The sequence below is a fragment of the Lontra canadensis genome, unplaced genomic scaffold (assembly GCF_010015895.1).
Source record: "Lontra canadensis isolate GAN:19392208 unplaced genomic scaffold, GSC_riverotter_1.0 scaffold38, whole genome shotgun sequence".
NCBI lineage: Eukaryota > Metazoa > Chordata > Mammalia > Carnivora > Mustelidae > Lontra > Lontra canadensis.
Window position 1 is genome coordinate 17,139,990 of NW_022631032.1, and position 26,329 is coordinate 17,166,318.

The following is a 26,329-nucleotide window of genomic DNA, read 5'->3' on the forward strand; positions in this document are numbered from 1 at the left end:
CACTGCCTCCTACTCACACCTTAGACTGTACCACTCTTCACTGAAGTAAGGAGTTATTACTAAGCCACCTAGTGGACTGTATACAGAGACATTAAATCTATTGCAAAAGCAATAGAAGAAAAAAGGTTTAATGACTTACGTCTGATTAAATGAACAAATGGCTTGACAAACTTGATGATATAGTTCAAATCTGGCTTGTGGGCTCGGCCAAGCTGGACTAAGTGATGATCCAGTGGGTGGCTGGCTAATTCTTCTAATTCTTTGTCGTTGTGTATAGGACCAAAGGAAAATACAAATATGGTGTAGCCCTGACACTTGGCTCTCAGAGCTACATTTCTTAAGACTTCCTTGTCTAAGGGGTTGGTTTCGCCAGCAGATATAACAAAGATAACTTTGTTTTTCCTCAGGTTGGGCGTTCCTACAAATACATTGTCAATTGTCCACTGCAGGGCATGGCCAATAAAAACATCTCCATTGAGTTGTTGAAAAGAGTCTTGGAGATGATGTTTCATTTGGTGTACACTGTTGTAAGTAACCAAATCAAATTCCAGGTAGACAGGGCATTCTTCACTGTTGGGCATATAGCCTGGAGGAGAATAGCTCACAACTGCCACTCTGTCTCCTAACATGGAAGTCAGTGGGTAGGAGGCAACACGAAAATAATCAAGCACTGAGATTAGAAAAGCTTTCACTTCCTGAAACTCATCATTTCCTATTCTTTGGGAAGCATCTATGAGGAAAGCCACATCCATGTAATATTCTTGAAGAGAGGTATCTCCAGGTTCATTAGTAAGACCTGGTTCTTCTTTTCTGCCATGGTTTTCATGTCCTGCAATAGAATAGCTCAAGTCACTCTTTTCAGCAGAAGGCTAAATTTGGAACTGCTAGCCAAGGATGACCAAAAAACAGCATGGGAGGGATGCCTGGGTGGCTCAGTCGTTAAGCGTCTGCCTTCGGCTCAGGTCATGATCCCAGGGTCCTGGGATCGAGCCCCACATCAGGCTCCCTGCTCGGCAGGAAGCCTGTTTCTCCCTCTCCCACTCCCGTTGCTTGTGTTCCCTCTCTCACTCTCTCTCACCGTCAAATAAATAAATAAAATCTTAAAAAAAAAAATCTTGGGATTTTGCCATGTGTTATTCCCATACCCATGGCAGACATCATAAATCAATTACAGTACTTATTCCCAGATGCATTCTCCAGATGTTTCCATGCACTGCATGGGAAACCACCTGCATGCCATAGGTGCTGTCATGTGAAAAGAAATGTATTTGCTAGCCTGTATCAGATATTTGTCAAAGGACTGGTTGATGCTCTAGCAAGTATCATATGTAAGTTGAGAAACATGTAACTATTTTTAGTGCACTCCACATGATTACAAAATTTGAAGTACACATTTGCATGAGATCTAATTATTATGCAGCCACTCTAAGAGAAAGGCATATATGTCAAAGTCATATTTATTGATGTCACAAACACATATACCTTTAAACATATGTTCAAAATATGTACTATAGTGTGATGTCATGAGAGCAAATATAAATGCTGACTTTAGAATCCAAACTCTGTGTAAGACCTTAAATACTCTAAGATGCTGGTACCTAAAGTGCCAGTCCACAAAATGTTTATTGGCCCAGGACAAAATAAGGAGCTTGCACATGTTGTAAGTCATCCGCATTACTAAGCATACTGTTTAGTTCAGCTGACTATTTTTTTTTTTTTGTAGCAAGACTTTCTCAATGAATGAAACAGTGCCTTGATTTACATTCTGATGCTGACGTCTTATCTTGCTGCAGATCTGCCCTTCAAGTAGCACTGCTCTAAGCCTAAGGGATCATGAAACCATGTCCACAATCATGTTCATGTGGATGGTGACTGGTCAGTGAAGCCACAACAGGAAATGCCAGCTCAGAAAGACAGGAAGTAGGTGGCCAATGTTTTTTTTTTCTATGAAAAAAGTATGTCTATAAACCTAATCAAGCAAGAAGATTTCTAATTGGCAAAATTTATTGATCCCCATCTATGCTAAAACCCCATTATTCATGCTTTATATTTATTACTTTATTTACTCCTCACAATACTCACAAATAAATCAATTAACCTGTATTAATGCCATAAAATCTTAATAAAATAGGATGCCAAAAACAACCCTATGAATAATGCCATTAACAGGGCAAACGATCTGTTATACATTTGTAGCTCAAATAAATCTGAATTTCTAGGGTAAACTCCACATTATCTTTTTATCTATTGTTGAATTTTGACAAATGAAAATTATATAAAAATCGTAAGGTGTATAATGTAGTGTTTTGGTATCACTACACCTTGCATAATGATTATGACAATCAAACTAATATTATTGGATTTGATTTACTTAAAATTTTGTTTAGAATTTTTGCAGCTACTAATGGGTATTTACCCCAAAGATACAGATGTAGTGAAAAGAGGGGCCATCTGTACCCCAATGTTTATAGCAGCAATGGCCACGGTTGTCAAACTGTGGAAAGAACCAAGATGCCCTTCAACGGATGAATGGATAAGGAAGATGTGGTCCATATACACTATGGAGTATTATGCCTCCATCAGAAAGGATGAATACGCAACTTTTGTAGCAACATGGACGGGACTGGAAGAGATTATGCTGAGTGAAATAAGTCAAGCAGAGAGAGAGTCAATTATCATATGGTTTCACTTATTTGTGGAGCATAACAAATAACATGGAGGACATAGGGAGATAGAAAGGAGAAGGGAGTTGAGGAAATTGGAAGGGGAGGTGAACCATGAGAGACTATGGACTCTGAAAAACAATCTGAGGGTTTTTGAAGGGGCGGGGGGTGGGAGGTTGGGGGAGCCAGGTGGTGGGTATTAAGGAGGGCACAGATTGCATGGAGCACTGGGTGTGGTGCAAAAACAATGAATTCTGTTACGCTGAAAAGAAATTAAAAAAAATTAAATTAAAAAAAAGAATTTTTGCAGCTATGTTTATGAGGAATATTGGAGTGTACTTTCATTTGCATGTAAAGTCTTTGGTTTGGTTATCATGGCAATCTGGCCTTAAAGAATGAGCTGGAAAGAATTACTTCCTCTTTAGTTTTCTTTAAGAGTCTGTGTAGAATTGGTATTATTTCTTCCTTAGGTATTTTGTTGAATTTGCCACTGAAGTCATTTTGGCTTGGAGTTTTCTATATGGGAAATTTTGAATTACAAATTCAATTTCTTTAATAGGTTTAGGGCTATTTAGGTTACTTCCTGAAGGAGCTCTGGTAATTTGTGAACTGCAAGAAATTTGTCTATTTCACCCAAACTAATTTACAGGCAAAAAATTATTTATGATATTCTCTGATTACTCTTTTAATATGTTTCCTTTCTCATTTCTGATATTAGTAGTGCCTTCTTTTTTTTCCTGGTGAGTTTGACTGCAGGTTTATTGATTTTTATTGATATTCTCAAAAAAAAAAGCTGCTTTTGTTTTTACTGATTGTCTCTTTTTCATTTCATTGAGTTCTGCTTTAATTATAGTACTTCCTTTCTTCTGCTGCTTACCCAGGATTCTCCTTTTTCTGTTTCTTAAGGTGAAAGTTGAAGTCATTGATTTGAAAACTTTCTTCTTTACCAACATAGGTATTTAATGCTATAGATGACCTTCTAAATCCTGCATTAGTGGAATCTCACAAATTCTGGCATATTGTGATTTTATTTGCATTCATCTCAAAATAGTTTCTAATTTCTCTTTTGATTTCTTCTTTGACCGTAGATTTTTTGGAAGCATTTTATTTAGTTTCCAAATACTTAGGGATTTTTTGAAGATCTTTCGACTATTGATTTTTAATTGAATTCTGTTTTGGTCAGAGAATACAATTGGTATTGTATTCCAATCTCTTAAAATTTTGAGAATTGCTTTATGGCCCACAATATGACTTATTTTAGTAAGTGTTTCATATGTAATGAAAAGAACATGTATTCTGTTGTTTGAGGAGTGTTCTATAAATATCCATTAGGTGAGGTTAGTTGCGAGTGTGGCTCAAGTCTTCTTGCTGGTTTTTTACCAAGTATTGAGAAAGGGTATTAGAACTCTGATGCTCTTTTCATTAAAAACAAACAAACAAACAAACAAAAAAACCACAAACTTTTTTCTCCCCAAGGTTTATTTTAGAAAATTCCATTACTGCATCTTTAAGTTCACTGATTTTTTCTTTTACCAAATCTAATTTGCTATTAATTCCATCCAGTATATTGTTCTTCCTAGACATTGCAACTTTATCTCTATAAATTCTATTTGAATCTTTTTTTAATATCTTTTTACCTCTACTTATCTCTACTTAACTTTTTCACATATGAGATATAGTTATAATAACTGTTTTAATACCTTTGCTAACTCTTACATTTGTGTCAGTTCTAGTTTGTTTTAGAGTGATTATGTTCTTGATTATGGCCAAGTTTTCATGCTTCATTTTTTCCACAAATATTGTGAAATTTTCCTTTTTGGTTGTGGAATATTCGTGTATTCTTGCAAATATTCATGCCACATACAAACTATTTGATCCTTTTGGTTCATGCTATTATGATTTGTTTGGCTAGTCTAGAGCAGTGCTTAATTTAAGGCTAATTATTCCCCACTACTGAGACAAGACCTCCCTGAGTTTTCTTTCCAATACTGTATGAATTATGAGTTTTTCCAGGCTTTCTGGCAGGAAAAGGCACTGTTTGTGGCCCTCTATGAGCAACTGGCACTGTTCTGTAATCTTTTCTGATGGTTCTTCTCCCAGGCTCAGGGCATTTCATCACAGGCATGTACCCTCACCACTCTACTGAATAACTGAGGGGGCTCTTTGCAGATCTCTTGGGGTTCTCTCTCTGTGCAGCTCTTTCTTTTCTGGCATTTTGTCATGGGAACTCTGACCACCTTGGTCTCCCTGGATTCTCAGTTCTGTCTCCTCATCTCAAGAAGTACATTGGGCTCTGTTTATAGCAGCAATGGCCACGGTATTTGGTTATGAAGGTCAGTTAAATGGACATGTCTGTCATGTTGAAGTTTACAGTCCTGGAGATGACTAACCACCACCTGCACTGTCATCAGGATCTTTGTTTTCCACCTATAGCATTTTGGCTTCTTTAAAAAGAATAATCAACACACTTTGTTAAAACATGAGGAAAAGTATTTCATAAATGTTCTGATAGAAAAGGAGGATCGATTTATGTTAGTGAAATGTTTTTTCATACATGCCCATATCAAAAGGTTTACTGCTTTTTCCCAATTTTCTCTTCATAACTGAGCAAAATCTCCATCTTTTTCCAAAGTACCCAGCAGAATTATTTTCTAAGGAGGCATATTTTCGCCCACAAAATCTGTAAAAATAGGCTCTCTTCCTACATACAGGATTAGCATGAGAATCAAGAAGCTAAATGTAGATACTTATGGTTTGAAAACTCTAAAATTAGTCAAACATGAAGTATGATTATTCTAACTTTGAGTCGAAATTCATGTTACTTAGAGAGAGTGGGTGTTCAAAAATATTTTCTTTTAAGAAAACCTGGCAGGAGTGTGGATACAATATATCCGTAGCTCATAGCAATGCTGTGTATTTTCTGGAAATGTCATGGTGCCAAATTCCCATCTTCAAGTTTATGGAAGAATTTCCTCAGAATGGCAGAGAAGGAAGGGCTGGCTTACTTTTTATTGTGGAGGAGGCTTGGAAGGAGTGAGGGATCCAGCTGGATTTCCAGGGAAGCGGCCTCAGAAATTAGTCTAACTTTGGCCAATATTAAAGCCACAACACCATGTGTGCTCCAATAACTTTAGGGAGAAGTCGGGGGTGGAAAGGGAACTTAGACAGAAGGGAGAATCTACAGGACCCTGAGCCATTTGGACTGGGATTAAGTATTCTGTGAAGAAGCTATGCTGCCTTTCATGGCAGTTGTGGGAAACCTCAAGATATGTATGAGTTATCCAGTGATCTGATTTGGAATTTGTCCAGGGATCAAAATTAGTCATGTGTTCTTCATAGGCAAGCCACATGTATAACCGAGGCTAACTTGCATATATATTTCTATCCAGTACAATTGGATAGAATTGTAAACAATTGACGTTGTTTTATAAGATTTCCCATGAGGCTGGCAATGTTTTCTTTCCTGCTTTTCCACTGAGTATTTGATGAGCCTTCAGTTCACTTCAGGTCTTATGCTCAGCTCTGTGTATGTTTTCTCTCAGTTAACCTTCCACAGGGCACCAAGAGGGTAGAATTACCATCATTCCCCTTTTACAGATGAGCAAGCAGAAGCTTGGAGAAAGTAAATTACTTGGCCAAGAAACAGCAGCTTCTAAGTGGTAGAGGAAGGATTTGACCACCACTTGTAACTCCCTCAGAAGAACTGGTCCTCAGATATGAGGGTAGAGCACACACGAAGGATCATATTAACCACTTCACCAAATGCCCTGAGACCTGGTGTGAAAAATGAGGTTCTTGGTCAATTGCCATTCCTTCTGAGTAAAGCCACTAGAAGAAGTTTTCTTCCAAAATAGGCAACTATATGATTAAATAAAATTTGCAATTTTTTCTTCTCTAGGCATTATAGAACAGTGGTTATGAGCAGAAACTTTGGTGTTTTGAGTCCTGTCTCTGCTGTTTGTTACCTCTATGGCCCTGAATCCCTCCCTAATTCAGTTTCATTATGTAAAAAGCAGTAATAATAAACTATAAACCTTATAAGGTTTTTTAGAGAATTAAAGTTTGCACAGTTCCTAACATATCCTAATTACGCTACAAATATAATTTTTGGAGGGAGATAAAGAAATAGAAAAGTCCCAGACAAGGAGTCAAGATGGCGGAGAAGTAGCAGGCTGAGACTACTTCAGGTAGCAGGAGATCAGCTAGATAGCTTATCTAAAGATTGCAAACACCTACAAATCCAACGGGAAATCGAAGAGAAGAAGAACAGCAATTCTAGAAACAGAAAATCAACCACTTTCTGAAAGGCAGGACTGGCGGAGAAGTGAATCCAAAGCGATGGGAAGATAGACCACGGGGGGAGGGGCCAGCTCCCGGCAAGCGGTGGAGCAATGGAGCACAAAATTAGGACTTTTAAAAGTCTGTTCCGCTGAGGGACATCGCTCCAGAGGCTTAACCGGGGTGAAGCCCACGTGGGGTCAGCGTGGCCTCAGGTCCCACAGGTTCACAGAAGGATCAGGGGTGTCTGAGTGTCGCAGAGCTTACAGGTATTAGAACGGGGAAGCCGGCTACAGAGAGCCGAGGAGTGAGCTCTAAGCTCTGGGTTACCTTGAACCGGTCGCAGGCTCGGTCAGCTAGGAGCGCGGCTGGAGGCCAGGGTGACGGGAGTAATTGGGCGCTGTTCTCTGAGGGCGCACTGAGGAGTGGGGCCCTGGGCTCTCGGCTTTTTCGGGCCAGAGACTGGGAGGCTGCCATCTTCATTCCCATCCTCCGGAACTCTACGGAAAGTGCTCAGGGAACAAAAGCTCCCGAAAGCAAACCCAAGAGGATTACTCAGCCCGGCCCCTGGTAAGGGCGGTGCAACTCCGCCTGGGGCAAAGACACTTGAGAATCACTACAACAGGCCCCTCCCCCAGAAGATCAACAAGAAACCCAGCCAGGACCAAGTTCACCTACCAAGGAGTACAGATTCAATACCAAGGAGACCAGCGGAATTCCAGAGGAGGAGAAAGCAAAGCACAGAACTCATGGCTTTCTCCCCATGATTCTTTAGCCTTGCAGTTAATTTTTTTTATTTTTCAATTTTTTTTCTCTTCTTCTGCTAATTTTTTTAACTTTTACCCTTTTCTTTTTTAATGTTTTTTAACTAGTATATCCAATATATATATATATATTTTTCCTTTTTATATTTTTTCTTTATTGGTTTTCTTTTTTTAATTGTTTGTTGTTTTTTTTTTCTCTCTGAACCTTTTTATCCCCTTTCTCCCCCCCTCATGATTTGGGATCTCTTCTGATTTGGTTAAAGCATATTTTCCTGGGGTTGTTGCCCCCCTTTTAGTATTTTACTTGCTCCTTCATACACTCTTATCTGGACAAAATGACAAGGTGGAAAAATTCACCACAAAAAAAAGAAAAGAGGCAGTACCAAAGCCTAGGGACCTAATCAATACAGACATTGGTAATATGTCAGATCTAGAGTTCAGAATGACGATTCTCAAGATTCTAGCCAGGCTCGAAAAAGGCATGGAAGATAGTAGAGAAACCCTCTCGGGAGATATAAAAGCCCTTTCTGGAGAAATAAAAGAACTAAAATCTAACCAAGTGGAAATCAAAAAAGCAATTAATGAGGTGCAATCAAAAATGGAGGCTCTTACTGCTAGGATAAATGAAGCAGAAGAAAGAATTAGTGATATAGAAGACCAAATGACAGAGAATAAAGAAGCTGAGCAAAAGAGGGACAAATAGCTACTGGACCACGAGGGGAGAATTCGAGAGATAAGTGACACCATAAGACAAAACAACATTAGAATAATTGGGATTCCAGAAGAAGAAGAAAGAGAGAGGGGAGCAGAAGGTATATTGGAGAGAATTATTGGAGAGAATTTTCCCAATATGGCAAAGGGAACAAGCATCAAAATCCAGGAGGTTCAGAGAACCCCCCTCAAAATCAATAAGAATAGGTCCACACCCCGTCACCTAATAGTAAAATTTACAAGTCTTAGTGACAAAGAGAAAATCCTGAAAGCAGCCCGGGAAAAGAAGTCTGTAACGTACAATGGTAAAAATATTAGATTGGCAGTAGACTTATCCACAGAGACCTGGCAGGCCAGAAAGAGCTGGCATGATATATTCAGAGTACTAAACGAGAAAAACATGCAGCCAAGAATACTATATCCAGCTAGGCTATCACTGAAAATAGAAGGAGAGATTAAAAGCTTCCAGGACAAACAAAAACTGAAAGAATTTGCAAACACCAAACCAGCTCTACAGGAAATATTGAAAGGGGTCCTCTAAGCAAAGAGAGACCCTAAAAGTAGTAGATCAGAAAGGAACAGAGACATTATACAGTAACAGTCACCTTACAGGCAATACAATGGCACTAAATTCATCTCTCTCAATAGTTACCCTGAATGTTAATGGGCTAAATGCCCCAATCAAAAGACACAGGGTATCAGAATGGATAAAAAAACAAAACCCATCAATATGCTGCCTACAAGAAACTCACTTTGGACCCGAAGACACCTCCAGATTTAAAGTGAGGGGGTGGAAAAGAATTTACCATGCTAATGGATATCAGAAGAAAGCATGAGTGGCAATCCTTATATCAGATCAATTAGATTTTCAGCCAAAGACTATAATAAGAGATGAGGAAGGACACTATATCATACTCAAAGGATCTGTCCAACAAGAAGATCTAACAATTTTAAATATCTATGCCCCTAACGTGGGAGCAGCCAACTATATAAACCAATTAATAACAAAATCAAAGAAACACATCGACAATAATACAATAATAGTAGGGGACTTGAACACTCCCCTCACTGAAATGGACAGATCATCCAAGCACAAGATCAACAAGGAAATCAAGGCCTTAAATGACACACTGGACCAGATGGACATCACAGATCTATTCAGAACATTTCATCCCAAAGCAACAGAATACACATTCTTTTCTAGTGCACATGGAACATTCTCCAGAATAGATCACATCCTCGGTCCTAAATCAGGTCTCCACCGGTATCAAAAGATTGGGATCATTCCCTGCATATTTTCAGACCACAACGCTCTGAAGCTAGAACTCAATCACAAGAGGAAATTTGGAAAGAACCCAAATACATGGAGACTAAACAGCATCCTTCTAAAGAATGAATGGGTCAACATGGAAATTAAAGAAGAACTGAAAAAATTCATGGAAACAAATGATAATGAAAACACAATGGTTCAAAATCTGTGGGACACAACAAAGGCAGTCCTGAGAGGAAAATATATAGCGGTACAAGCCTTCCTCAAGAAACAAGAAAGGTCTCAGGTACACAACCTAACCCTACACCTAAAGGAGCTGGAGAAAGAACAAGAAAGAAACCCTAAACCCAGCAGGAGAAGAGAAATCATAAAGATCAGAGCAGAAATCAATGAAATAGAAACAAAAAAAAACAATAGAACAACGAAACTAGGAGCTGGTTCTTTGAAAGAATTAATAAGATTGATAAACCCCTGGCCAGACTTATCAAAAAGAAAGGAGAAAGGACCCAAATAAATAAAATCATGATTGAAAGAGGAGAGATCACAACTAACACCAAAGAAATACAGACAATTATAAGAACATACTATGAGCAACTCTATGCCAGCAAATTTGACAATCTGGAAGAAATGGATGCATTCCTAGAGACATATAAACTACCACAACTGAACCAGGAAGAAATAGAAAGCCTGAACAGACCCATAACCAGTAAGGAGATTGAAACAGTCATCAAAAATCTCCAAACATCAAGCTCTACTACAAAGCTGTCATCATCAAGACAGCATGGTACTGGCACAAAAACAGACACATAGATCAATGGAACAGAATAGAGTGCCCAGAAATAGACCCTCAACTCTATGGTCAACTAATCTTCGACAAAGCAGGAAAGAATGTCCAATGGAAAAAAGACAGCCTCGTCAATAAATGGTGTTGGGAAAATTGGACAGCCACATGCAGAAAAATGAAATTGGATCATTTCCTTACACCACACACAAAAATAGACTCAAAATGGATGAAGGACCTCAATGTGAGAAAGGAATCCCTCAAAATCCTTGAGGAGAACACAGGCAGCAACCTCTTCGACCTCAGCGGCAGCAACATCTTCCTAGGAACATCGCCAAAGGCAAGGGAAGCAAGGGCAAAAATGAACTATTGGGATTTTATCAAGATCAAAAGCTTTTGCACAGCAAAGGAAACAGTTAACAAAACCAAAAGACAACTGACAGAATGGGAGAAGATATTTGCAAACAACATATCAGATAAAGGGCTAGTGTCCAGAATCTATAAAGAACTTAGCAAACTCAACACCCAAAGAACAAATAACACAATCAATAAAAGGGCAGAAGACATGAACAGACATTTCTGCAAAGAAGACATCCAGATGGCCAACAGACACATGAAAAAGTGCTCCATATCACTTGGCATCAGGGAAATACAAATCAAAACCACAATGAGATACCACCTCACCCCAGTCAGAATGGCTAAAATTAACAAGTCAGGAAATGACAGGTGCTGGCGAGGATGTGGAGAAAGGGGAACCCTCCTACACTGTTGGTGGGAATGCAAGCTGGTGCAACCACTCTGGAAACAGCATGGAGGTTCCTCAAAATGTTGAAAATAGAACTACCCTATGACCCAGCAATTGCACTGCTGGGTATTTACCCTAAAGATACAAACGTAGTGATCCGAAGGGGCACGTGCACCCGAATGTTTATAGCAGCAATGTCTACAATAGCCAAACTATGGAAAGAACCTAGATGTCCATCAACATATGAATGGATAAAGAAGATGTGGTATATATACACAATGGAATACTATGCAGCCATCAAAAGAAATGAAATCTTGCATTTGCGACAATGTGGATGGAACTAGAGGGTATCGTGCTTAGCGAAAGAAGTCAATCAGAGAAAGACAACTATCATATGATCTCCCTGATATGAGGGAGAGGAGATGCAACATGGGGGGTTAAGGGGGTAGGAGAAAAGTAAATGAAACAAGATGGGATTGGGAGGGAGACAAACCATAAGTGACTCTTAATCTCACAAAACAAACTGAGGGTTGATGGGGGGAGGGGGATTGGGAGGGGGGTGGGGTTATGGACATTGGGGAGGGTATGTGCTATGGTGAGTGCTGTGAAGTGTGTAAACCTGGCGATTCACAGATGTGTACCCCTGGGGATAAAAATATATGTTTATAAAAAATAAAATTAAAAAAAATTAGTATCATTTCATAAAACAAAGGTGATTTCACTTATAAATTCTACCATTTATCATAAAAATGTATGAATTTTCTAGTTGTTTCCAGAAAATAGAGGAAATACTTCCTAAACGAAAACCAAATAAAGAATTTCAAGAAAACTACAGTCCAATATTCCTCATGAACATAGATGCAAAATCACAGAAAAAAAATAGTACTGAATCCAATAATGTAGGAGAATTATATACCCCAGTTGGGATTCATTCTGGATATGCAAGGCTGGTTCAGCATTGAAATCAATTACTGTGATATACCATATCTAGAGAAGAAAAGTCATATGATCATTCAGTTGATGCAGGCAAAAAACATGTGACAAAATGTAGCACATATTTATGATAAAAATTATATACATACTTGAAATAGATGAGAACTTTCTCAACTTCATAAAGGATACCTGTAAAATCATCTACAGTTAACATCATTTTTGATAGTGGAAGACTAGACATTTCCATCTAAGACAGGGAAAAAGGCACAGAAATTATCTTTTAGCACTTGTATTCAACATTGTACTGCGTGTTCTAACTAGCATGATAAAACAAGAAAAACTAAAGGTAAACAGATTGGAAAAAAGAAAATTGTCTCAGTTAATTGATGACATCGTTGGTTAGGTAGAAAATTCCAAAGATTGTATAATAAAACTCCTGGAAACAATGACTGTTAGGATCACAGGATAGAAGATCAATATACAAAAGCCAATCACTTTCCTATTTACCAGCAATCCGTATGCAAGTTGGCTTTGAAATTAAAAGCTATGTATCATTTATAGTAACAGCACAAACTGAAATATTTAGCTGTAAATGTAACAAAATATGTGCAGGATCTGTATGCAGAAACAACAACAGTAAAAGTGATGAAATAAATGAGATATAAATGGGATATGTTCTAAGTTCATATACTGCAAGTATTGTTAAGGAATCAATTTTTCTGACTCAATCAATGGCATCAGGCATCAGTGCAATTCTAATCAAAATCTCAGACCCTTCATAGATATCAATAAGTTATTCTAAAAAAGGACCTACACTTAGTATATTACTGATTAGAAGAAGAAAGCTGGAAGATTTGAAGTCTAACTATAAAACTACTGTAATCAAGATACCATTTTAGTGGTGAAAGAATACATGCATAGATGGAACAGAATAGAGAACCGTGAAATAGAGCCACACACACACACAGTGAACTGATTTTTGACAAAGGCACACAGGCAATGCTACAGATACAGGATTGTATTTCCAACATATAGTGGTAGAACAATTGGAAATCATATGCAAGAAAAGTCCTAGACACAGAGCTTATGCCTTTCACAAAAATGAACTCAAAATGAATCCTAGATCTAAATGTAAAACGCAAAACTATAGACTTTTTATAAAAAAAAAAAAAGAGAAAATCTGTATGATCTTGGGTTTGGTCTTGAATTTTAAAATCTGTCATGAAAATACAGTGCCTGAAAGTTAATAAATGAGACCTTATTTAAAAAGAAAAGAAAAGAAAAGTCCCAGACATCTGAAAATCCTGCCCATGTTACTCTATTTCACAAATGAGAATTTCCATCAGAAAAAAACGCACAGCCAGCTAGAATTAATGGAAGATAACTTGCACACGCATATATGTACGCATGTTCTCAGAAATTAGAAGCTCATTCTGCTGTGTTTGTGAATGTTTAACTACAGCGGAGTTAGCAATAATTTATGTACCTCTCCATTTAATGATGCCATCCCAGGCCTGTCCTCCCTCTTGTCTGCTGAGGTCACTGGCCAGGCTCTAAGCTGAGGCAGCAAGGGAGGGAGGCACAAGAATTTTATGCCAAAGGGAAATATAGACACATTTAAAATTCCCTCCTTTTTTGTATGAGGTCCTCTTTCCCCCATTTGCCTAAACAAGTAGAAGTGACAGTCTTAAAATAAATTTCATCCTCTTCCACCAAAGACATAGAATAAATATTTTTCTTGACCTAGACTTTTTAGGTGGCACTTAATCTGAAAGACTCACTCTGTAGTCCACTTCATACTCTGAAACAAGTCTGCAGAAGGTACCAGCATACTGAGAAAAAGTGACACATGCCTTAGGGATTATTTAGACCCAGACTACCGAGATCTAACATTTTGGTCTTTATGGTGTTATTCTGTACTCTGGCTTCTGGATAAAATTATAAGCAGTTTATAAAGCCAAGTTATTCTGGCATTATAGCCTCTGGATGGGTTTATAAACAGGATTTTTTTTAATGAAATTAAATTTTTGGAATAAAAATGCACTACTGAAATTATTTTAAACCAATTCTCCCAAATGATGATGTGATTGAATTTATTCTCAAATTTGGCAATTGGATTTATTTCCTCATATGTAAATGAAGACAATGCCATCACCAGGAAACATGGCATACCTAGTTAAAAGTTAGGGGGCATGAGTTTGAGTCCTGTTCTAAGTTCATATACTGCAAGTATTGTTAAGGAATCAATTTTTAACCTTTGCATCAGTCTCTTCATTTGTAAAATATAAAATATAGGGGAGCCTGGGTGTCTCACTTGGTTGTGTGTCTGACTCTAGATATTGGCTTGGGTCATGATCTCAGGGTTGTGAGATCACGCCCCGTGTTAGGCTCTACACTCAGGAAGGAGTCTACCTGAGATGCTTTCTCTCTATTGCCCTTTGTCCTGCTCCCTGTTCACATGTGTACACTCTAAATAAATAAATAAAATCTTTAAAAATTACAAAATGTAATAATAATAATTAACAATAATAATGGACTTTTTGGTAAAGATTAAATAAAATCATGTGTGTAAAGTGCTTAGCATTGTGCCTGTAACAGAGTTGTGCTAAGTAAGCAGTAGCTTCTTGTGGTTATGATTATTCCTCACACATTGTTCAATCATCCCTCAAGTGAGACAATGCATGTGATGCTTTGAGAATTGTACTGCAGGGAATAAGTATTGGTCCCCAAAGCATTCCATTTGCACTTTTAATTAAACTGAATACTTCCTGGGACTCCTGGGTGGCTCAGTTGGTTAAGCGGCTGCCTTCGGCTCAGGTCATGATCCCAGCATCCTGGGATCAAGTCCCACATCAGGCTCCTTGCTCAGCAGGGAGCCTGCTTCTCCCTCAGCCTCTGCTTGCCACTCTGTCTGTGCTCACTCTCTCTGACAAACAAAACAAAACAAAACAAAAACTGAATACTTTCTGACTTGTGTTAGGCATTTTTTTGTACACACAGAATATCCTCTGTCAGACCACAAGCTCCTAGAACACAGGGCCTCTGTCTGAGTCTTAAAAGCAAAACAAAAACAAAAAACAAAAAACAAAAAAAAAACACTCCTAAGCCCCCAAAGAGACTAGCTCAGGGCTGAACTCAGAACAGGAGCCAATACATATTTGCCACATGAAAGGACATCTGAATAATCATGGAAAATCTACCTAAAAGCCTAGTGCTTTCATATGGTAAACCCTCATTGCGGGCTGTCACTGTTACCTTCACCTCTACCACCCCCACTACTACCATCCCACCCTCACAACTCCACCACCACCAGCATCACCACCACGATCATCACCACCCCACTTATATACCCTGACCTCCATCTCCACCATTGGCAATACTGGTGCCACCAGCTTCTCTACCACCCTCCTCTACCACCACCATCAGCAACAGGAAACACCTTCACCATCACCGTCTTCATTACCACCACAACCAGCGCCAACACTGTCATCAACAGCCCCTCTACCACCACCACTATCACCCCATTACTACAAATATCCAAGTTTTATTCCATAAGAAAGGGGTCTGACTTGAAAAAATGTCACTAGTGTTCTAGAACATTGCTTTATTACTTGTAATAAAGGATTGCCTGAGACATACAGAAATAACCTCAATGAGCATTTGAATTCAAATAGTCTACATACCCTGAACAACCAGTTCATGTTAGTTTTGTCCACATGCAAAACCTTCATGGAAGATGACCAAAACTGTAATAACGAGACAATAAATTCTCAAGCAAAAGTAAGTGCAATGAACAGGAAACTCAGTTTATTCCCCAGAGAACATCAAGATGGTTGAAATTTCCTAAAGAGTTCATGAAACATATCATGAAAATTCAGATATGACCACCATTTTATTACTCCCCTCTTTAGAATGTACACTGAAATAAAAGTAGAACATTTACCTGATGTTCCACAGGTGATTCAGAAGCCAATTCTGCTGCATTTAAGTCTAGCATGGACTTAAATTTAGCAGAAGTCAAGATAATATATTCAAGTTCAATACATGGCAGTAAAAATTAGAAACAAGTTAAGTGTTCAATGAGATAAATAAATTCATTCATTGAAAGTAATGTTGTGAGATACAGAAAATCAGTACGAAGCTTGCAGCAATACGTAAAATGTATGACATAACATGATGTGAGAAGCAGGATATCCAATTGACTGATATGATGTAAATCTATGGACTTATGGAAAAACCAAAGAATATATTCCACACTACAAATAGCTTTTGCTAAATTATTTGAGATTCTTTGTATGCAAATTTTATGTATGACAGTACTTCTATAATTTTTTAAAAATTAGCAGAATCTTGGGTCCCTGGGTGGCTCAGTCGGTTAAGCGACTGCCTTCAGCTCAGGTCATGATCCTGGAGTCCTGGGATCAAGTTCCACATCAGGGTCCCAGCTCCATGGGAAGTCTGCTTCTCCTTCTGACCTCCCCTCTCATGCACTCTCATTCTCTCTCTCTCTCACTCTCAAATAAATAAATAAAATCTTTTTTAAAAAATTGGCAGAATCTTGAGAGTATAACGGGAAAACAGTGGACAGGGTGTAGGAATTGTGAGTCCCTATTCTGAATCTTCCTGAAAGAACTTGGGGGCATGAAGTTTCTTCTAAAAATGTGTTTCTTCCACTATTGACAGTTTGACTGGATAGTGCTTTGGTGTGAGGGGAGGGTCCTGGGATTGTATGATATTTAGCAGCATCTGTGGCCTCTGTCAGTTAGATGCCAGTACTACCTCCCAGGTGTGACAACAAAAATCGTCTCCAGACATTGCAATATGTCTCCCAGGGTGCACAGAGTGAAATCACCCCCAGGTGAATTTGTAAGAGAATCATTAAATATCTTTCCAGCTCTAATGCCCTGTGATTGAGTAAAAGTCAAAAGACATGTTGGCTTTTAAAAAAAGGGAAAAATGTTACTTCTCATTTCTCAGTGAAATTCATTGAAAAGAACATTAGCTGATGTTATCCTATGGCCTGAAACCCCTTAAAGCTATGAGTGAGCCCCCCAGGCTGAGTCTGGGTTGGTAATTAACATTTCATTACAAGTTATCCTGTCCTTTAATCTTGAAAGTCCACTAACTATATCTTTAATATTGGTTAACTTAGTATCTTTGATTAAAGTGCTATGCTTGCCACTGGCTCAGCAGTTACAACTTAATTAGAATTAAATCAACCATTTTTTATTACATAATTCCAAAGAACTATGTGTATTCCACTGGTCAGTTATTAAGAAGAACTGAATTTTCCAAAGAATTTTTATATTGCACATGTTGTGGTCAAAATGCTTGACATTATCTCATATATTTAGATCTTAAAAAGTATTGTTGTTTTATTTTTTTAGATGTTGGATGGAGGGAAGCATGACTGTTCTGTGGTTTTACATGAGTAAAAAAAAAAATTATAATGCAGTTCACCTGGAATCCTTTGAAAACAGGAATTCCAACTTTTGTCCTGTGGTGCTAGCGTCTCAATTACTTTCAGCTCCCTTGAGAACGCAGAGCTAATCTGGCATGCCAAAGTGGCGGGATGAGCAATGGTTCTTAAAACACAACCTATACTGGGCTCCTTGCTGGCTCAGTGGGTTAAGCCTTTGCCTTCAGCTCAAGTCATGATCTCAGGGTCATGGGATGGAGCCCCGAGTAAGGCTCTCTGCTCAGCAGGGAGCCCGCTTCCTCCTCTCTCTCTCTCTGCCTGCCTCTCTGCCTACTTGTGATCTCTGTCTGTCAAATAAATAAATAAAATCTTTAGAAAAAAAACCCACAACCTGTATTAGAGCTACTTGTTAAAACTCAGATTGCTGAGCCCCAGCCCTAGAGTTTCTGACTTGGTAGGTCTGGGAAAAGTGCTGAGAAGATGCATTTCTAATGACTTCCCAGGTGCTGCTGGTGCTGTTGCTGCAGGCACCACACTTAAAGTTTCTAGCCTTTTCCTTGCCACTCACACCCCTAAATATGAAGCAGTAATTCTGAGGTGGGTTCAGCAATCTGAGCTTATGAAGGACTTCCAGGTGATTCTGATAAGACTGTCATTCAGCTGCTATAAGGATTGGAGAGGGCCATGGAATTGAAGACGAACTTGGACATCAGAGCAGGTATAGTAAGAAGCAGAGGGAGAGGCATAGGGAAGAGAGATAGTGATTGTATATCTCATGGAAAACACACAACTCATTTCCAGCCCACAGGACTCTGGAAACTATACCTTCTTTAAATGGTTCAGATTCCTGACTTTCTTCCAAGACTCTCAGTTCAAGGGCAGAAAGATCAGCCCTCAGCCACGAGAATCACATTACAAATGAGTAACAAGCACACGCGTGGGTGCTTATGCCAGTTATCAACCTTTTATTTGTGCAATTCATCTGGAACTAATCAAAGTTCATCTCTTAGCAACTGAATAAAATATCTGAACCACAATATCCTCTCCATGAGGATGGCACATTATATAGAAAGTTCTCAGTAGGTTTTGGCAACTGGCTAAAGATGATAAAAGAAAGGACAGAAGGAATAGCACTCAATCCCTAGACAACACTTTTTAAATAAAAGACTTATTTATTTGACAGAGATGCAGAGAGAGAGAGGGAACACAAGCAGGGGGAGTGGGAGAGGGAGAAGCAGACTCCCCACTGAGAAGGGAGCCCAACATGGTGCTTGATCCCAGGACCCTGAGATTAAAACCCAAGCTGAAGACAGATACTTAACAACTGAGCCACCCAGGCATCCCGGCCTAGACAACATTTATGATCTGAAACTCAGATTTATTTTAGAGGATAAAAAATATCTATTATCTTAGGTGTGAGACTCACACTGCTTGCAGGCTACCACAACATGACACAACCCTCCATGGAACTCCCAGCACACTTCAACCCACTACAGGAGAAAAGAAGTAGGGCGGGGCAACTAATAATCTACATTTTTTCCTAGTAGAGCCATGTACAATGATTTCTTTGACCAAAATGAACCTTCCTTTTGCGATAAGTATCTTGATTCCTCAACATCTGGTAAATCAAATGAAAAAAGCCCATTATTACTGAACAAGGGTTGCTAGAAATGGCAACAAAGATGAATTCCTTTTCTTTCTTTTCTTCTTAAATATCCAGTCATATCTGCCTTTTCCTGAAAAGATTCACATTTCTGAGTTATTCGACTTTAGAGTGCTTACCTTTACCAAAATGATCACAATTGGTAATTTGGTATTTAACCTTGTCAAACCACATTTTTTTTTCTTTTTAAACCAAACCATTATAAATTCCTGTACCATATCATTGAAATGAACACCCAAAATTAATTGTATCTATTAAAAAGAAGAAATGTCTTATTCTCTTCTTTAAGCTATGTCTATATGATAATAAAAATTGCTTAACTAAAAAAATACACACAGTTGAATGCTTTGATGCCAAGGTACTACAGACATTTTGTCTTACTGCATTACATCATTTTTTAAGCCCTATTTTTCAACTAATGGTTGACTTTTTTATTATTAATTCTAGCTTGGAAAAGGAAATTCAGTTGTTTTAAAGGTAAAATGAAAATATTTATATTTCATAAGTAGGAGGACAGGGTGGGGATGTGAGTGTTGAACCCAAGGAAAAGAAAAGGTATTTATTCAAGGAAGTTACTGAGAATGAATGTGATTCATTTTCAGGAATAACTGGTATAAAATTGGCCCCTTTTCCTTTTAAACTTGCATTGTCTAACAACATATGTGCTACTTCTGACGTAATGCATTCAATGCTGGTATTCTGGTCTAATGAGCATTTTGGAAGACTTTAACATGCATAGCTGGAAATGGTTGAAGTCTGTTTAGAATGTCCTGCCTTTCAATGAAAACACAGACAAAAAGCCTACGTATCTGATTTGTTTTAAAGTATTAAATCCTGCCAGAAGGTATTCTTGCTTTGCCACCCAAATGTATAGAGCAGACAGAGGGACAGTCTGTGCTCTATCATTTCCAAGTACCTCAAAAATACCATACCTTCTCATGCAATCACAGAGTCTGAGGCACTGGCCCAGCCAGCTTTTAAAGTGATTTTAATCCTTGCTTTGCTCTGATATTCTCTGTATTGTTTCCTTCTACGTCACACTAACCTTCTAGAGAAATCTTAAGCCTGGTGAGAACATCAGGGACATTTCTTAGAGCTTATATCAGTGGTCTTCACAGTGGTGCCCGTTAACTTATAAACCTTCATTTTCAACCATAGCAGCAGCTGTAGCTACCATCTTGAACTTGAAAAAAAAAATCACCTTAGAGAACAGCCTTCATTTACTGGGTTTTCTGCTAGTATTAAAAGACAAGAACCCCGTTATTTAAAAATTCCATCATAACTTTTTGTTTCCTTACCAGAAGTTAAACTTGCAATTTCTTCAGAATTGTGACCTTTCTTGTGTGTGATCTTTAATTCTTGTGGCATAAGCATATGACTTGGTATGTAAACCAAAGAGTCACTTCCAATGTCCTCCAACACAAAGGAAGTGTCTTTTCCAGCACTTAATTCCTGGCCAATGAAGCTGTTCTCTCCTGAAGAAATATCATGTGGCTCAGGAGTAAATCTAGCAGATAAAAACAGAATTTTTAGATGAATTTTGGTTGCCTTGGGGAATGCAAATAAAATATCTCAACAATTTGATATAGTTACTTAGTTATTTCTTAGAAGAAAACAAGTGGTAAACATTTCAATAAAATTATTATTAATAAATAAAATTATTCATTAAGATTTGTTATTATTAAAAAAAATAAACTGATAAATAAACTATTCTTACTTGTTCTTCCTTTCCCCCATCTGCTTACAGTCTAATAACTATTAATTTGGAATAATATGAGTCTAATTTGCCATAGTTTTAGATAAATGACAAGAAAGTTGATCACAGGTTATTTGGAACAACCATACAATTTCTCAGATTGATGTCACTCTCCACAGAAAATAGAGAAAATAGAAATCGAGACCTGTTCTGAGAAGAATAAGACTATACAAAACTTATCTGGTTGACATCAGATCTCTTAAAATGGTGTCTACATTTATATTCTTGGAGTTTATGAATTCTCTGATAATTTGAGAATGTGTTTTTATTTAGATGATGATAGAAAACATATTCAATATTAAGTTGATTCTTATTTTTATTCTATTTATGCACCTTGATGTAATTTCAGTGTCCACGTTCACATTTGTATTTGATACTAGTGTTTGGTACCCGGCAGTATTACTTTGACTTTTGGGAGTTAATGAGGAAAGATAAAAAGGTCAGACATAACACATGAATAACACACTCACACAAGTTAAAGCCAAATGATATGATGACCCACAATATGATATATGTGGGTCATCATATATCATATTGAATGACACTTCTGCAACAGTACAGGTGAAGACATTAGTGAGGAATTAAGGTTTCATGCAACAGAGTAGGTAAGCTGAAAGCAGGTGTACTTCTGCCATACGCGTCATATTTTACATTTTTTTTTACCAATATATACCACATTTTTCCAGTTTTCAGGAGTTCTATTTTGGCAAAGCAGAATCATCCATGATATTAAATTAATATTTTAAATTTGTGTCTTACTGATTTTGCTTGGATTTGACGCACATTTATTTTAGTCTGATAGTTGCACAAGAACTACAAACATAGTATTCACAGCCAGATTTATGTTTGTACATGTCTGAATAACATTATAATATTTTGTCTGCAGTTCCATAAGAATTTCAATGAATTTATGACTTTAAATGAACTTATGACTTATTCAATGCTGGGAAATATTGCTTCACATGACATCAGTGTCATGTTGTTCTTCAGGTGTTGGCTGCTGGACACTTCCTTGCTAAACTACTAAGTGAATGAAATTTGAAATTACAGGAATATATACTTGCATGAATTCTGAGCACACTTCATCTTGCCATTGTGCTTCTGGATGTGTGTAAGAGACCTTATCTGTTCTGAGAAACTCTTTGCTTAATTGCAATCTAAGAGGAAGAAGTAATTATGGGCTTAAATCCGGGCTTTCTCAAGGCTGCTGTTGAGGATCCAAGCTTGGGGAAATACAGAGAAGCAGACAGAAACCAAATGGGCCACTTGCTCTGTTTGAAGTTCAAGATTTATTCAGATTAATTATTTATATTGTTACTTAGGATACAATTTTAAGAAAAAAATGCTTATATGTGCAATTACATGGCGGGGTCTTTCATGCCATCTTTTGGGGGGATGAAACAATGAATTGCATGTATCTCCAGACTTCAGTGAGACAAGGCTTTGAGATAAACTATAATAACCGCCTCCCCAGAAGTATAAGAAGGTACAAAAAAATAAGGATCTTGTAAGTAAAAATGGGCTTCAAAGGGGCCATGGATGATGGGTAAGCTTTCACTGGAAGGAACAGCGTTCCAACTGTTGTGACCCAAAACCCAGGAAGGAGAAGCCACCATTCACGCAAAGCAGGCAAGAGTCCAGTATGGCTAGAACTCAGGGCTGATGCTGGGGAGAGAGGGGAAGGGAGGTTGTGTTGGCTAAGGCTATATTGTGGGTCCTATTCTGGAGTAGATTTCAATGTGGGACTTTCTCAGGTAACCATGAACAGAAAGGCAAAACTGTAATACAGCTCATGAGGATGTTACAGAAACATCAATCCAGAAAGCATCCTTGCTGTGTGGCTTCTGCTATAGAAAATGGAAAATATGGGAAGACTTTACTTCAGAGACCTTATTAGCTTCCTCAACCTAATAACCTGCTATCAACAGTTATACACCCATCAGTCAATTAACAGTTGCTTATAAATGGAAGAGATTTCTAACTCACAGGAGATCACTACTTTGATAAGCTTCTTCTGAGATGAGTCTGCAGGCATTCTCAAGCTCTGGTGGGGGGTACTCATTGAATCCTCCTATGGAGAGAGCAGAGTTAGAATTAGATTTTTAAATCAGAAATTATGTTTTCTAAAGAAAAAGAATCCCAAAAAGAATCTTCTTGAAGCAATCACTGTCACTAAAATATTTCAGCCAAACTTGGCTGGGATGGAAACAGAAAATAGTAGCAGCTAGAAACAGCATTCAAAACTTGATTTTAGAGGGTTTTGTAGCCAAAGAATTACTAGGCCCATGGAAAACAAACCTCCTCAAATTGTTCATTTAAAGGATAATTGTGATGCAGAAACACATGATTTCCACATGCTCAGGCTAATAGGATCTAAGGGAAATGTTATTCTGAACCCACCAAGCTTTTCACTCAGATTTATGCTAATGAATCAAACCTAGAAAGGGTAGCATTTTATTACATGCTTCTATTTCTGTGCTGCTGTACCCATTAACACCAATTTCCTAGGAGGAAAATAATCAAAGAAAAGGTTTTAGTTTACTAACCTAAATAGTATGCCCTCTTATTCCCTTCCCACTGTCATTCTGTATTAAAAAGAATATCCGTATTTTTCTTCATTCAGGAAAATAGTTTTTAGTTAAAGAAGGCTTTTGGCCATAGAATGATCCACAATTCCATGAAAATAGCTCAGAGAATGCTTATGGTTTTATAACAGTTGTACTTCTCTAGTTCTAAGATGAGCATTTTTCCCCCCATTTCTCGGAAATGAGACGAAGTCTTCTAATCAGTTGCATCTGCCAGCTGTCGTTAGTGAAGTGGGAACTGTCATATGGGGCGTGTCGTCCGTGCACGAGGAAACAGTAAACATGCAGGCACCAAAAATCGTAGAATAAGGGTCAGTAGTTTAGGAATATTTCCAGGCAGTATTAGTGAACCAAGCGGTTATGGGCAGGCACTGACCTGGATGTATTTACCAACATTGTTCAGGTGGCAATCAAAAGCAAGCTAGCTCTAATCACTACAAAGCTTAACTTGAAAGCCCAGCAAGAACATCTCTGAATTATTTTATAGTCTTTCAAACGTGCTGTGTCACCATCAATCCTGATGACATAAAGGACAATATTGCATTGAACAGGATAGATCTCAGTGAGTTGGAGTCAAGAAATAGCTCCCAGGAGTCCAGTTTTGAATGTGAAGAAGTGTTAGGAATGCCCCCACCAGTCAATTCCACACATATTCCCTGTTCACGCATGCACAAGAGGGACATCTGCCTGTCTAAAAGGACTCTTTCAATTACTCTAAAATACAAAACTCTTAAGAGGGAAGCTGGTATCAACATTTAATTGGAAGCACTTTTTCTTTCTTTTTACATAATATAATGGTATATCTTACAATTGATTAAATTAAAGGTGGAGCTTTCTCTGCAATGGAGAGTGAAAGCTCAAGATATTGTCACGATGGTGCTGTAGGAGATTCCTTAAATACCAGGGCAACTTTGGAATTTAAAGGGTGGTGGGATTGGTTCCAACAGAACCTACATATAAACCTGGTAGAGTCCCATAAAGAATGGGTTCAGCCCTGATTCTGTAGGATGCCCTAGAGGCAGGGTTTCTCAGTTTCAGTGCTATTGACAATTTGGGCTGCAGCTTTTTTTGTTTGTTTGTTTGTTTGTTTGTTTGTTTAGCAACATCGTTGGTCTCTACATACGAGATACTAGTATCCTCTTTCTTGGTTATGACCCCCCCCCAAAAAACTCCAGACATTTCCAAAATTTGGGGGGACAAAATCATTCCCAGTCAAGAACCACTGCTCTAGAGATTTTCTCAAATCATTTGTGGGGGAGGTATTTTTATTCTTAATTCTTTGGAGACTGACACTTGTGGTTTCTATCTTGTTACATGAGAGCGAGTACACTGTTCATGCACTTGAATGCTGTGGTAATGTCAAATTGCTTTAAAAGTTTGTGGATGTTTATTCTCAATGTCTGTATTTCTCTCTTGCAGATCAGTTTGGGGATATTACCCAATCAATGGGTGACATTTTGTAGTGCATCGGCCTCGAGCCTTCCTACTCAGTGTCATTATTGGACCAGAAGCATTGACATCACTGGAGAGACTATTAGAAATGCATACCCTCCACCCTATACATACTGAACCAGGACAAGATTCTGATATGATCTGTATGCTTATGCTCTTTGGGAACAGCATAGGACTGTGCCATCTTTAAACCTTCATACAGGTCTCCAGGGTGTGCCACGGTTGAAAAAAACTAGGTGCAATAGGGCAAACCTTTATGTAAACGCTCATCGAAGGACTGCTGAAACTTCTTTAGGTCAAACAGGTGTGGCTCCAGAGACCTCCAGTCACTTTGTACTGGTAGTGCTGAGATTTTGTGTAATAGACATTCTATCATGAAAGAGGTCTCACCATATTATGGCCAAGGTAAAAACCAAGTAGAAGCAGGATGGGACCCCCCCTGTCCCCGTCTCACCATCTAATTTGTATATTTGGCTTAGCTATAGATTCAAAGATGTGTTAGGCTATGAATACTACTAACGAACACTAAATTTAACAAAACAAAGAAGAAAAACAAAATAATGACTTACGTCTGACTGAATAAACAAATGGCTTTAGAAACTTCGTAATATAATCCAGATCTGGTTTATGAATTCTCTCAAGCTGTATCAGATGGTGATCAAGTGGGTAGCTGGCTAATTCCTCCATGTCCTCCTTGTATGCAGAGCCCAGGGAAATCACAAATATGACATACCCTTGGCACTTGGCCCTCAGAGCCACCTTCTTTAAGAATTCTTTTCTCTCATAATATTCTCCAGCTGAGATAACAAAAATGACCTTGTGTTTTCTTAAGTTTGGTGTTTGTGGGAAGAGGTTCTCCACAGCCCACAGTAGGGTATGGCCAATGGTAGCTTCTCCTTTAAGCTGCTGGAGGGAAGACTGGATGTGTCTCTTCATTAGGACTCCACTGTTATAAGTTGTAAATCCAAACTCTGTTTTTACCACAGCCTTCTTTCTCCTAGAATTATCCCAAGGAGAATAGCTCAATAGGGCAATCCTATCACCAAAGTCTGAGATTCTAGGGTCTGAGGCAATGTTGAAGTTGTCAATCATGGAGCTCACCAAGGTTTTCACAGCATTAAACTCATCATTTGCTATAGTCCGAGCATTGTCTAAGAGGAAGGCTACATCCATGTATGAATTTTCAGGTAAAAAAATCTCTTTGATGCAAGCATTTGGAAAACATTTATCTGAAAACACAGAGAGACTCATGATTGGTTCAATGTCTGCACAAGACACTGTTGTTTAAGATCTTTTTCAAGTGATTCAG

General features: G+C 38.2%; 1 protein-coding gene across 1 annotated transcript in view; it reads right to left on the bottom strand.

The window, feature by feature from the left end:
* COL6A5 (collagen type VI alpha 5 chain) overlaps window positions 1-26,329 on the bottom strand; it is a 116,876-nt gene that overhangs the window by 12,205 nt on the left and 78,342 nt on the right. Inside the window, exons 35-38 of the mRNA XM_032869722.1 lie at window positions 25,590-26,249; window positions 22,970-23,054; window positions 20,526-20,734; window positions 140-829 (exon numbers count right to left, since the gene is read on the bottom strand). Coding sequence (XP_032725613.1) covers window positions 140-829; window positions 20,526-20,734; window positions 22,970-23,054; window positions 25,590-26,249 — 1,644 coding nt within the window. The remainder of the gene's footprint in view (window positions 1-139; window positions 830-20,525; window positions 20,735-22,969; window positions 23,055-25,589; window positions 26,250-26,329) is intronic.